This window comes from Colletes gigas, unplaced genomic scaffold (assembly GCF_013123115.1).
Source record: "Colletes gigas isolate AHSC1104 unplaced genomic scaffold, ASM1312311v1 Colletes_gigas_Sc00044, whole genome shotgun sequence".
In the NCBI taxonomy this organism is placed as follows: Eukaryota; Metazoa; Arthropoda; class Insecta; order Hymenoptera; family Colletidae; genus Colletes; species Colletes gigas.
Window position 1 is genome coordinate 1,027,094 of NW_025106673.1, and position 13,489 is coordinate 1,040,582.

Genomic DNA, 13,489 nt, shown 5'->3' on the forward strand with positions numbered 1-13,489 from the left:
TTATAAGTTTAATATTTTTTAAGATATGTAACGAAACGTCATCTAAAATTTATGCTGATACCACATCTGGTAGGCTTACATCTTCAGACACGTAGCTTCAGATCCAAAATGTTTCGATATTTCTCTTTTTTAAGTGTAATAGAGATAAACATAGATATTATGTTTCTGTTTACAAATGTATCTGACAATGTGCTATCAAAACAGGATAAAGTGACTTACAACTTAAATGGGACATCCTGTATACTACACATTCTATGCAGTGCACATGAAATACGCAAATGTGGTCGCTAATATTCCAAAAAGTGGCATACAACATAAAATCAAATAAATATAATACATAAATCACAATTTTTACTAAAAACAAAATTTGTAATAAAACAACAAAAACAACCAACATACACAACATCACACAAGACGTCTTCATAGCAGTAAACACCAGTCTCATTACCAATAAAGAAAAAACTATAATGTCCAGATTAAGAAGTGGCCGTGCAAAAATAACACACGACTACATCCTCGACAAAAGAGACCCACCAAACTGCAGCTCCTGTGGAAACACACCACTATCAAGAAACCACATTCTGTACGAATGCAGAGAATTCGACCAACAAAAACAAGTTTATGGCATCAGGTCAAATACGGCCCTAACATCCAAGGACCATATAAGGGATACCTTGAAATTCGTGAGCGACTCAAATCTATGGCACAAAATTTAACAATACAAATGTGAGAAGCAGCACCGTTAATCTTTAAGAAGAAGAAATCTGTATACATATGTATTAATTACGAAAAGTGAAACCGAATTGGAAACCAACATTTACAATAACTCTCCCATCATTTTTCGAAAAAGCATTTTCATTGAGAGACACTCTGAAAGTATCTGCATAAATTTTTCATTTCCATTTCGATGCCAAAAATGGGCACTTTTTAACATCCTCCATTAATAACTCCAACGCGTCGAGCAACTATTCAGGGCGTGACAATCGAAATTTCTAACATTCTTACTAAAAACTCCTATATTTCTTCCAGCTATTAGGGTCGTTCAATAAGTCCTTAGAAAATCCAAGTGCTGGCGCTTGTAGCATCGAAAATGGTTTGTTTTTAGTAAGCATCATGACTCACTAGACAGCTGTCAAAGTCTCAATTATATCCACCACATGGTTTCATTTTTATTGTCGATCGAAGCAAGAAACTTCCTCTTCCATCAAAACAATGCACGGGTGCACTAAAGTTCGAATTATTACAACCACCGTATTCACCGGATTTGGCCTCCACTGACTCTTTTTATTTCCAAACTTAAAAAAATGGCTCGGCGATCAACGGTTCACGTCGAACGAGGAGGTCACCGCTCAAACAGATACCTATTTTGAGGACCTTCTAAAATCTTACTTTTTAAATGGCTTAAAAAAGTTGGAGAAACGCTTGGAAAAGTGTATAGAGTTAAAAGGAGATTATGATGAAAAATAAAAAAAGATCTACCTAAAATAGTTTCTTTTTCTATCTCTTTCTAGCGACTTATTGAATGACTCTCGTAGCATTCTTGCTTAAGGTTTTCTTCTCCGAGTCTCGGTTCGTTCGCGAACCGTCGAGAAGACACGGAACTCTGCAGAAACTCTTAGAAACGACACGTTTTCCCAAGCGATCGGTTGCCAAATTACGATTTACGCGTGTTTGCATACCGGCAGCTCTTGAACAGATGGTAGAAAAGCCGTAATGCAATTTTAGCTTGCCAAGGAACGGACGGCTGTCACGCGTGGGCCTCTCTTCCTGTTTCCCGATGACGAAAGTCACTTCTCGCCGTGACGACATTCTTCGAGTATACTCCCGGGACACGAGCAAGGGACTCGTGACGTAACTTTTTTTTCGTCGTTCCTGTTTTGCGGCTAAGCTAATTTATTGGCACTAATCGATCGTAGCTCGCGCCGGCTGTCCCGCGGATTCCTTGGGATCCACGATGTCGCCTCTCGACCAGGAAGCCGTAACAAGCTTTTATTGTTGAATTATCGCGCGCGGCTGATACCGCGGGGTCGCGAGCCACGCACCACCGGGAAAATTCTTTCTCGATCTTGATAACTGTTTCTGCTTCCACGAAGTCGATGGAATTGCATACCTAGCCGATCGGATGCGTTCATCGAGATTAAGGATCGCCGACTACATTGAGGAACGATCGACCGGTCGAAGAATACTTCGAATACTCCTCGATTGCGACGTTCATTTACATCCATTCGATCCACCAAAGATTATTATTATTATCATCGAGTAGTTTCGTACGTTCCTGAGCATTCGTGTTACCGTTTTGCATTATTTATTTCTTTATTTATTTACGGATGAAGAAATTATACTTTGATACAAATGGAATAGAAAGGTGATATATTAGGTGAGAATACAGCTATCTTATCCTAAGTGTCAAACAATTGGCACAAATTCGTAAAAAATTTGAGCTTATATTTAAATACTTTTAGAATAAAAAAAAAAAATAGAGAAAGGAATCAAGAATATTTTCAATTTAAAAAAATTATGGAAAATCAAGCATTTTGTAAAAGATCTATAATTTTTCACTGTGAATACGAGAAAATTTATGCCCCTTAAATAGAAGATACTCTAAAGCTTTTAATTCTTTCTGTTGGATTATTAATAAATAATCATTAATAAAACATAATCTAACAGTGAGAAACACTGCCCATTGTCTGCATACGAAGACCGTATTGGCACCATCGGGCCTAGGGGCCTGGGTCTGTTTTGTCGTCGAGGGCCAGGGAAATAAACATGATGCAGGCAATGGTTTCTTTCCTTTTAAGTGGACGCCAGATTTTCTTTTAGGGGATCTGAGCGTCGCTTCACTTCTTGTTCAGTTTTAACAGAGTAAAGACGTCCTTCCAAACCACAGAATAAAGTTTCACTTTTACTTACAAAGTGTACTGCTTTTTCACCCAATTCCAATACTTTCTTTTTTGTTTTTCTCCAGAAATAAACAACTCGAAATCCAAAATTAAAAATTCAATATTCGGTCTATGCTTGTTACGAAAAAACTCTAAGACGTACACAGGCTGCTCCCAGCTTAAAATGCTCCAAAAAATGACGCGTGTAGAATCTCAAAATAAAAAATAACTTTTCTCTGAAAATATGCTCGCAAACTTCTAATGTCACATCGAAACATCTCCTTTATTTTGAAGATATTGATAAGTTCTTATTTGCACTGTAAACAAATAATTGTCGGATCATCGATTGTTTTCGTAAAACATACTAGTTATTATTATTTATTTATTTATTTAAGGGTAAAGGAATTACCTTTAACAAAATTATTTAGCAGATTCCTTCTAAAGACGGATAAAGAGCTAAAAAAATTAACCATTTCACAGTATTTATTTATATCAATAATTAGACGATTGACGCAGTTGTACTCACCGTAAAGTGTTCGATGAGCTTTCCACTTAAGGAAAGTACGCTTTCTTATTGATGGAGAAAGTACATTCAATTTAAAAAGTTGCAAAATCTCGGGATAAATTATAATACCGTTTATAAGTTTGAAGGCAAGTAATAAGTCAGACATCAGTTGTTTGCATTCAAAAGGCAAAATTATGAACTAGAAAATATTATATTAACTAGAGAAACATATAAATACTTAATTGTGTTGGTGTTCTTAAGGTATATATAAGTTCTACCTAGAAAGCCCAAAGTCTTAAGTGCGACACTAGTGATATCGATAATGTATTTCTCAAACGATTATCTGAATAAATGACTCAAAAATCTAGGATATTAGTAACAGAATGTAATATGGTGTGGTTAATTTCGTATTGAAACTTTGGGACATAACTTTTATGAGAGAATGGCGTGAAATATTTTTAAATCGTCAGCAAATAGTAAAAATATGGAATACCGAAAACATTGATTAATATCATTAATGAATAATGTGAACTATAGTGATATTGGATAAGGCATTATTAAATCTGACAATTTCTGATCTACCAGAGATAAATCCATGCAGCCACGATAACAGATTATCGAGTGATTTATTTACAGAGTGATTTACCGAGTCAAATGCTTTCCGAAAGTTAATACAGATTACATCTAATTGCTCGCCTTTTTCAATGGCTTTAACCAGGCAATGAGGATATAACATCAAGTTGCTGATAATTATGCTATTCCGGAATGATAATATTTTTATAAATGAAGGAGAGTTGAAAGATCTTCTTTAAAGATCTCTTTAAAGATCTTCAGAATTACATTTTGAATACTTATTAGTCTATAATTATTGATATTGGAATTATTCCTTAATTTTGGTACAGGACAAATAGTACAAATTTTCCAAATATGTAGAAAGAGGCTGGTGTCAAGGGACTTATTAAAAATAAATCAAAGTATTCTTGACATTATATAAACGCATGATTTACTCGCAAGAGAGTGAATACCACCCATACCTGGTTCAGTACAAATATATAGTTTATTTATGTATTTAAAGATTTCGTTAATGTCAATATTGAAATTTGTAATAGTGAGATCAATATCATAATACACATCATTATAATCAAATTAAATTAACAGAAGCGATTACGTTACAATACTTTCCACTACAAACAAAATAATATTTTTATAAATGTGTTTATTACAATATTTCTTGGTGTAAGGTATTAATGTGGTTTTCACCGATTTATCGAACAGTCCTCGTAGTTATCGTTTGGCTTGCTAGAGACTAAACGGGAAACTTTATTGCATTTTTTCTCTCCCCTTCGTCATCGTGCCATTACTTTAATATCGTTTATAAATCTTCATCGTTCAATCTGCGGGACAAACGATTCCGCGAAAACGACGAATGATTCTGCAGAAGCACGTCCGCGATTCAGATCAATGGAGACTCTAAGCCTCAAAGTGGTCCAGGTCGTGCACCGTTTTCCTATAACTGTCCACCAAAACATGTAGATCATCGCGATCTTGTCATTCAGTGTCGCGAGGTGCCGTTCGTTCGGTAGTTTTTACCCGGAAATTGCATTCGTTCCGATCGCCAGATGCAACGCAACGTTATAATGTTAATCTAGCCTCATTGTAACGCGATTGGAAAGATTCGAAGGAAATTTCTTCGAACGATTTCCTTTCGTTCTGGATTTCTTATAACGATCCCGAGTCATGACTATTCGATTACATTCAACGGTATTTGGCACGAGTGTTGCTTAGAAAACCTCTTGTTTGATTTCATCTATTATTATTTACTTTTGCAATTGATTGTACAATAGCAGGCATACGATTTGTCTCGACGTTCTCAATTTATAAAATGATATTAATCCAGATTAATAAAATATAATAAAATATACAAATTATATGTCCGTTCGTGAAATAATTTACATTTACGTTTCGTATTGCGTAAATTCATTCGTGTAATTAGAAACCATTAACGGATTTTTCTACCGATATCCAGACAGAAGCAAATTTGCGAATGAAATTTAACATTTTTATTCGTTGTATATAAAAATTTCTCTATTCGGGAATTTAGAAATTTCGTACCTTCTGTTGTATACAAATTTAATCCATGTCGTTTATTTGTTGCTTCAGCATGGTCGAGATCAGAGGTGAAATTTCCGAGTCAGCGCCAGTGCCCATTTTAGGGGTTGGCGTCAGGCAAGGCGGTACTCTGGTCACCGGAGAGTTGAATGTCAGTCCAGGCACGCCTCTGCAGATGGAAATCTTCTTGGACAACCACTCCGCACCTGTTTATGGTCTGCTGGTCAGCTACATGTTGGTTACTGACACAAAATCGCAAGAAGAAACTATCATCATTAACGGGTAACAGACACTTTTAGAATTACTTTTCAAATTTGTAAACGACAATCACTATAAACCATTGTCCGGTTATACCTGAAACAGAATAGTCAAAAATTAAGAGCTCTGTATGCTTAAAAAAATTAAAAACATTTGCATATTCATATTATCAAAAACAAAGGACTCAATTGTTATGGAATAGTCAATAATTACAGACTTTTATTCAACTTCGTTCGCTATAACTACATCGATTTGGTACAAACTGTAAATAACTTGTACCTAAATTGTTAGCACCTTTAGTGGAGTATCTTTGATTATATACCAAACTAAAAAAACGTCCATCGCATCAATATTCTCATAAAAAAATATTTACTACAATACTATAGGGTGTAAACAAAATTATTCGAATTTAATACAGAATAGGCTAGAACTGATGAAATCTACAGAAAAATGGGAAAGTGTACCTAATATGGCCTACTCAAGAAATATTAATTAATTCGTGTATACATATATGAGTTGGTAAAGTTATTTTTATTGGAAAAAAACTATGCAATGAAAAGCTTGCAAGCTTATTGGACGATCTAATAATATAATAATATAATATACATATAACACAGTCTTCGATTTAAAAACCGTGTAAATTCATCCACTGTCCACGTAATTATTCTGCATAATCTGTTTGTCTTCAGCTGCTCCGTGGATCCCTATCTCTTCGAGAACTTTAACACCGTGGACGGTGACTTCCTGACAGCGAAATTCCGGGCATTCAAGTTCCCGGAAAGCACATACGTTCAGTTTCGTGGCACCGTAAACGTCTGTTTGGACAAGTGCCAAGGGGTACGTTGATTCTCCAAGTGTCACGTACATGCAAACTGCTTGAGCTTCGTTTAAATCAGTTCTGTTCATGAAAGTCTCTTAAGCGTTTTGTTTCCTTCTACGAGACGTATTATGTTTCTATATTGTAGCGTACGAACGTATTGGAAATCGGAATTTTTGTTAAAGTAACCACTATGTTGCGGATGTTCTGAAACAAACGTAGTTTCTTGCAGTTTTCTTATTGCAGGGGAAAAGAAAGAATAGGCCTGACAAGAATTATGAGTATTTTAGTTGATGATATTACTTTTTCATAGGCATTATTTATAAACAATTCAAATTTGTAGTACAATTTATTTACATTTAAATATGAGCTTTGCAGGAAAGTGTGTTAGATGAGAAACAACGTTTGCTTCGTAAGAAGATAGCAACACCTCTAATGGAACAGTCTCCTAACTATAAAAATTATCAAATTAAATATATATTTAAGTTTATTGCCTAAATGGAAACTTAATACTTGCAAAATTTCATTATCTCTGCGTACGAAGTAAGGATAGATACTTACGTAATGTTTTTTATTCGAATTATTAATACGTTTGAGTTTTGCAGTTTTATTTTAATTTGCATAACAAATTTTTATATAATTTCATCCAATGATTAACACTAAAACTACCGACAATTATGGTGTATTTATTTGTACTAAAGAAATTAAAACAATAGATACGTGAAGAAATGTATAATATAATGGAAATAAGTATTTATAGGAGATTCTAAAGGACAAAATAAGACGAAAATCAAGAATAGCAATTTGTTGATTGAGGTTTCGCCAAATATTATTAACGTTTAAAGTTCCGAAACCCACTACTACAGGCGGAACTTTAAACGTTAATAACTTTTTAACGAAGCCTCAATCAATAAATTGATATTCTCGATTTTCGTCTTATTTTGGACTCTACAAGCTCCCATTAAAATTTTTCCCAGAGGTAGCCGAACTATATTCTATTCAATTTTTTACAAGTTTTATTAGAAATTACGAATGGATAATTTTGTCTGCTTTGATAGTTCTAGTGTTAATGCGCAATTTGACAATAACAACTTATGGAATAAATCGAAGAATATATGAACAAAGTAACGAAACAGACAGCTGATATTCCCTGAGTCTGTGAATTTTGACTGCTGCAGATCGAATGCAGCAACGGCCAAGTAGGCTTTGGTAGAAAGAAGAGAGCCATAGAAGTCTCAAGTACCGACAAGAACAAGATCTTCGAGGTGACCATGTCCACGTTCATCAAGGTCGATTTCGAAGAGGACGCCGTGGTCGACAAAGGTAACGCCCATTGCGATTACTTTGTTCCAGTTTCTACATCGTTTGACCTCTGTTTCGCGCAGCTCTATCAGAACTGTACATCAGAAAGGGGAAGAACAGGACGAAAGCCAGGGCGGTGATCGCGGAAGAGGTGAGGGAGCAGACATCGCCGACGACGATCAGGACAGAGGAAAGGGCTTTCATAGCACAAGAAGTCAACGAACAGTTCAAGTACAAGGTCACGGAGACGGAGATAAATGGATCCTCGTGTAGAACGATGCCCTTCGCCATCGTCCTTATCCTTCTCTGCGTCTGCAAGCTCTTGTAGGATCCGGAAGGGACGAACGATCGCCAATTGTAAATAGAAAGCAGCTCGAGAGCCGGCGGAATTCGGGTTACCACTGAGAAACAAAAAGGACCGAATGCCTCGCCAGGCGTTAGTATAATTATTTTCCTTTACGCGTAGGGAGAAACGGTGTGATATCGAATCGAAACGGATGTCGATCTACTCCGAAATACGCACACGGGTTACTTTTGAATTCGGGTCGACGTACGTAAATGTAACCGTGCTCAAAAGCATTTCTCCGCTCTGCGACCGCCGGAATTTTCGTTCCTGTCCCTTCGCGAGTAATCCAGATCCTTCCTTTTCCGCGCGTTATTAGTTGCTCGCGATCAATTGCTTGATAATACAGTCGCTACACCGCCCGGAAGAAAATTGGCCTTTGCGAGCGGAGAATTCCGAGGACCTAGTCGCGCGACGAGCTATAACATCGCGCTACGACTTAAGCAAATATAGACGATCACGAGGGTAATTAATTGCTGCTTTAATCTTAATTATAACGAACCGACGCGCAAGTGTAAAATAGCTATTAATAACGCGAGTGCGAACGCGACGAGCTCGTCCTTGTCTGTCGGGAAGGAGAAGAGACCGACAATAAAAATGCGCGTAGAAACATAAAAAAAAATTTATATATATATACTTGGAATGTTTAACACTCATGTATACATGATGATTCCGTATAAAAATATATCTATATACCTTTGGCTTAAAGTAATATCAGATACAAAGTAACGAACACGAGATTCCGATCATGCATTCATACCCGCAGGTCATCGATTGCATCTTGATTGACTTACATTCGGAAAATTCCGAATTTACTCTCCTGAATGGGCGCGTTAAATGCCGCCGATAAACTGAGTCCAAGCACCAGTCTGGTGTCAACGGGATCGATTATGCCATCGTCCCAGAGTCTGAAAGGAGTCAATTTTATAAAACAACGTTCCGATAAAACTTCCTGCACTGAGATTAAACTTACCTGGCACTGCCGTAGTACGGACTGCTCTCTTTTTCGAACTTTTCTAAGATAGGTCTCTTGAGATTCTCCTCCTCCTGCGCAGTCCACTGTTAAAATCATCCAAGGAACAGTGTTAAATCATCTACATATAGGGCATTTTAGACTTGAAATGCAAACTTATGGAGTACAAGTATAGAAAGTTCTCATGAAGAAGATTCAAATACCGTTTTTTTTAACCTGACAACCAGGTGGCAATACGAAATTAATTGTATTAGTATAGATCAAAATTAGTAAGAGCAATTCTACGAGGAATTGCGAATCGTATTGAGTCAAACATTTTAGTCAACCTTTGTTAGGCCTGTAAAGAAGTAAAAATTATTCGATACTGTCCTCATTCCCCGTAATAAGGAACTGTGTCTATATTTCGTTCAACGAGAAGAGAATTTCTTTATTCGTTCAGTGTGAATATACATTCACATCGCTTCATTTTGGAGAAAATCGAATTTGAAGTTTACTCAACTACGCAATTTATTTATTGTATGTTCTATTGCAAATATTGATAATGATAGGGTACTGTAGGAAATACAGTGGTTCTTCGCTATTGATTGCTACTTTTCCCCTCGATATTGTTCACGAAGTCATCTCCGCCAATTTTTAGAACTGTTTCGATAAGACGAGCGACCATGTTATCTATAATTCGCGACTAGTAATGACGCAACTACGAACGAATCATCGAAAGAACAAAAATAACATTTTTATATTTTCCAATTTACAACTATGAAATTAGTTTAATCGCATTGCTGAGCTTTTTCCAGTAAAAATAATACCAAACAAAGCCATATTTGCTTCCACGGGTAAAAATTAGGAAAAGAATGCAAAGTAAATTATATACATTTTATGATAGTAATATGTATTAATAAGGTGAGAAATACCAATAATAGTAAGAAGAAAGTAGTACAATAATGCAAATATAAAAAAATGACTATACATGGTGTTCGGCCACTCCTGGAAAATATTTTAATGGGAGATTCTAGAGGCCAAAATAAGACGACAATCAAGAATACTAATTTGTTGATTGAGGCTTCGTTAAAAAGTTATAAAAACATTTCCGGCCACACAGTATATTTTCGGTAAAGAATTTTATTCTCGAAAGTACGTAGGATTTCTCGAGCATGTGTATTCACCAAAAATGATTGCAATTGACCACTGTAACCGACAATAATTTTTCCAGAATGATTTGAAACTTTTTAATTTCGCCGAAAAATTTCAGCATTTACTCAAATTTTTTTCTCGGAAGTGCATAGGATTTCGGGGGTATATCTATTGACAAAAAATGATTGTAATTGATCCCCACAACCGAAAATAATTTTTCCAAAATGATTTGAAATTTTTTAATTAAATTTTTTAATAACTTTTTAACGAAGCCTCAATCAAGAAATTGATATTCTTGATTTTCGTCTTTTTTTGGCTTCTAGAATCTCCCATTAAAATTTTTCCCAGGGGTGGCCGAACAGCCTGTATATAAAAAATACATAATATTTTTGATAATAATAATCTATTAAAACCTTGAAAGAAATTATTAAGAATGGGAAATGTAGGAAATGAAATGGAAAAATTCACAAAATAATATAGAGAATAGAATAGAATAGAATAAAATAGAATCTGACAGGCCTGGCCATTAAATGTTCACATACATATATGACTATCAAAAAGGGGAAAGAAGAAATGCATAAGTATGTTGAATGCATTAAAAAGATGCAAAGTAATTAAAAATAAATGTGTTGAAAGGTGTAACATTATTAACAAATCAAACTTCGTACTTTAAACTTAAACCACAAAACGAAAATCATGCAATTTGTAAAAAAAGATTATACACTTTGACTTCTAAATGATTTTAAAACCCCTAGTATATACAAACATTGAACATTTTTCTGTATTTCACTCACTTTCAGTGCTTCTTACTTTCACTTGTAGTGCGATCAAGACTAATACAAATAATAATTAGCAATTCTCAGAATAGTATCTTCCTCGATAACGTTCGCGTCCCATAATCAAGCCAACAAACATTAGAGAGGGATTACTATACCCAGGTAGTGCAATGTTTGACAGAAATCACAATTTATCAGACTGTGTAACAATCAATTTTGTTTCGTTTGTTGCAAATTATCAAGATATGGCAAGGTATTCTAATCGAGAGTATGCTGATATGTTACTAGGTTTGGGAGTTTGTAAAGGTAAAACTAAAAAATAATAATATGTTACAATTCGTTCAGTTATCTTCAATTGGCCATGTATAGTTGTGTATGCAGCATCGAGAAGAGTATTTTCAACAGTATTTGTGAAGTAATAAACTTTAAATTTGATATTCTCGAAAACAAAGCCCCAAATGAAAAAATTGAATTGTTCCTTATTTTTTACGTAGAATTACTTCCTAGCCCGTTGTACTACGGTTTACCATCCACCCTGTATACGTTCGATTTGCTTCATCACTTACGCGTTTGTTTATATTTTTTGCCAGTTCTCGTTGAATAGTGTACTATTTGGAGACGAGATGATGGCACACTATCTACAAATTAAACGATGCAAGAGTAAAACAGTAAAGTCTAAAACAGTAGAGGGGATTAGATGGAGAGTACGGATGATTCTCTTTGCTCCCTTGCATCATTTAGCTTGCGGATAGTGTGCCAACATCTCTTCTGCCAACAGTAGACCGTACCTCCTTCCCATCTCGCAGACGTTGATCCTTGGTGATCTGAACCATCACTCCTGCAGCCTGATCACCTCCCATTACAGACAGTCTGGAATTCGGCCAGGAATAAAGAAACCTCGGGGAATAAGCTCGGCCACACATGCCTGTATACAATGAGTCCCATACGTTACAATACACCCTGTATATACAAATTTATGATTTAGAAACAACTAGTGGAAAACAACAATACTGATGATTATTTTTCAGCTCGTCATAGAAGTCGCTGCATGTAGTGATAATGATATCGATGAATTCTAAAGTCCAATAAGTTCCTGTCGTTTAACACGTTAACTGCCAGACCAAACCTCTAAAATTGTCCACGAAATCGAAATTTTGTTTTTAGACAATTGAAAACTAGCATACTTATAGATTGTCATAGAATTTAATTTTACAGCCTCGTTAAAATTCAAACGTCTTATTTAGATTTATTTTCTTTAACATCTAATCTTGAGAATTAATTTTTGTAGCCCCCTAGGAAATAGTCATGTCACCCATAAATGGGTAACGTGGCAGTCAACGTGTTAAACACAAATTAATCAATTCGATATTCGCTTCGTATACCGTTTTTAGAGAAATTCGCGATTTGACATCGAAGGACTCGTCCTGCCAATTTTTTAATTTTTATTATTAATGAAGAACCATTAAATTATTCACCAATACACCGACTTTATGATGATTCTAACACGAAGCCAACATTCAACTTCTCATGGATTGAAATGTTTGAGAATAAAAATGACAAGATCTTATTGGATAATCCGACACAGTTCCTCATGAATACAGGGTGATCCGGACGGGGATGATTATACGTGAAAAAATGAACAAAGAATTTGATATAGAATTTTTTTATCCGGGGCTCCATTTTCGAGAAAATCGACTTTAAAGTTTGTTCTTCATTTTTGTGAACGATTCGAGTTGAGATAAATGAGAAAAACTGACTTATTACGCAGTCTGATTCTATCGTAAACCGAATATTTTTATCATTGTCAATGTTTGTAAACGCTATCTCAGACGGAACAACCACAGTCGAAGAATAGATGACGACAAAATTGTTGACAAAAGTGAACAAACTTCAAAGTTGATTTTCTCGAAAACGGAGCCCTGGATAAAAAAACATGTTATACCAAATTTCTTTCTTATTTTTGTACACAGAATGACTCCCTGCTTGGTTGTACTACGAATTCCGGCCCACCCTGAATAGCATTTAGAACGATGTTTATTTTCCTTTTCACTCTTTGGCCTATTCCTTATTTCTTCTTTTAAAATTTTACAACAGTGGACGTATTAATTTAAACATTCGTTTACGAATCGTACCGAAGTTCCCTGCTCCGTACGAGCCCCCAATCAACACTGTAATTTTAGGTACTTGGGCACAAGCTACAGCAGTCACCATTTTCGCACCATTTTTTGCGATCCCGCCGGCCTCTGCGTCGCTGCCCACCATAAAACCTGCAGTTTTACAACAAATAGAAGCAACAGACTATTTAGAAAAGATTCTTTAGATAAGAAAACGTTGGTCCTTTAATATTCAGGCATGTAAAAAATGTTTTATGAAAAGTATGTCTTTTGTCACGTTTA

At 35.5% G+C, this 13,489-nt stretch overlaps 2 protein-coding genes across 4 annotated transcripts in view; one reads left to right on the forward strand and one right to left on the reverse strand.

Moving 5' to 3' along the window:
* LOC122403124 overlaps positions 1-8,830 on the forward strand; it is a 95,728-nt gene extending 86,898 nt beyond the window's left edge. The window contains exons 5-8 of the mRNA XM_043406461.1: positions 5,545-5,775; positions 6,441-6,588; positions 7,747-7,891; positions 7,954-8,830. Coding sequence (XP_043262396.1) covers positions 5,545-5,775; positions 6,441-6,588; positions 7,747-7,891; positions 7,954-8,198 — 769 coding nt within the window. The 3' untranslated portion in view covers positions 8,199-8,830. The remainder of the gene's footprint in view (positions 1-5,544; positions 5,776-6,440; positions 6,589-7,746; positions 7,892-7,953) is intronic.
* Positions 8,831-8,973: 143 nt separating this feature from the next.
* The window catches only part of LOC122403123 (methylcrotonoyl-CoA carboxylase beta chain, mitochondrial), a 49,925-nt gene continuing 45,409 nt past the window's right edge, over positions 8,974-13,489 (reverse strand). For all 3 annotated transcript variants that reach the window (XM_043406458.1, XM_043406457.1, XM_043406459.1), the window contains 4 exons: positions 13,226-13,360; positions 11,882-12,018; positions 9,187-9,272; positions 8,974-9,121 (listed from right to left, as the gene is read on the reverse strand). In XM_043406458.1, the coding sequence (XP_043262393.1) occupies positions 9,004-9,121; positions 9,187-9,272; positions 11,882-12,018; positions 13,226-13,360 (476 nt within the window). In that variant the 3' untranslated portion in view covers positions 8,974-9,003. The remainder of the gene's footprint in view (positions 9,122-9,186; positions 9,273-11,881; positions 12,019-13,225; positions 13,361-13,489) is intronic.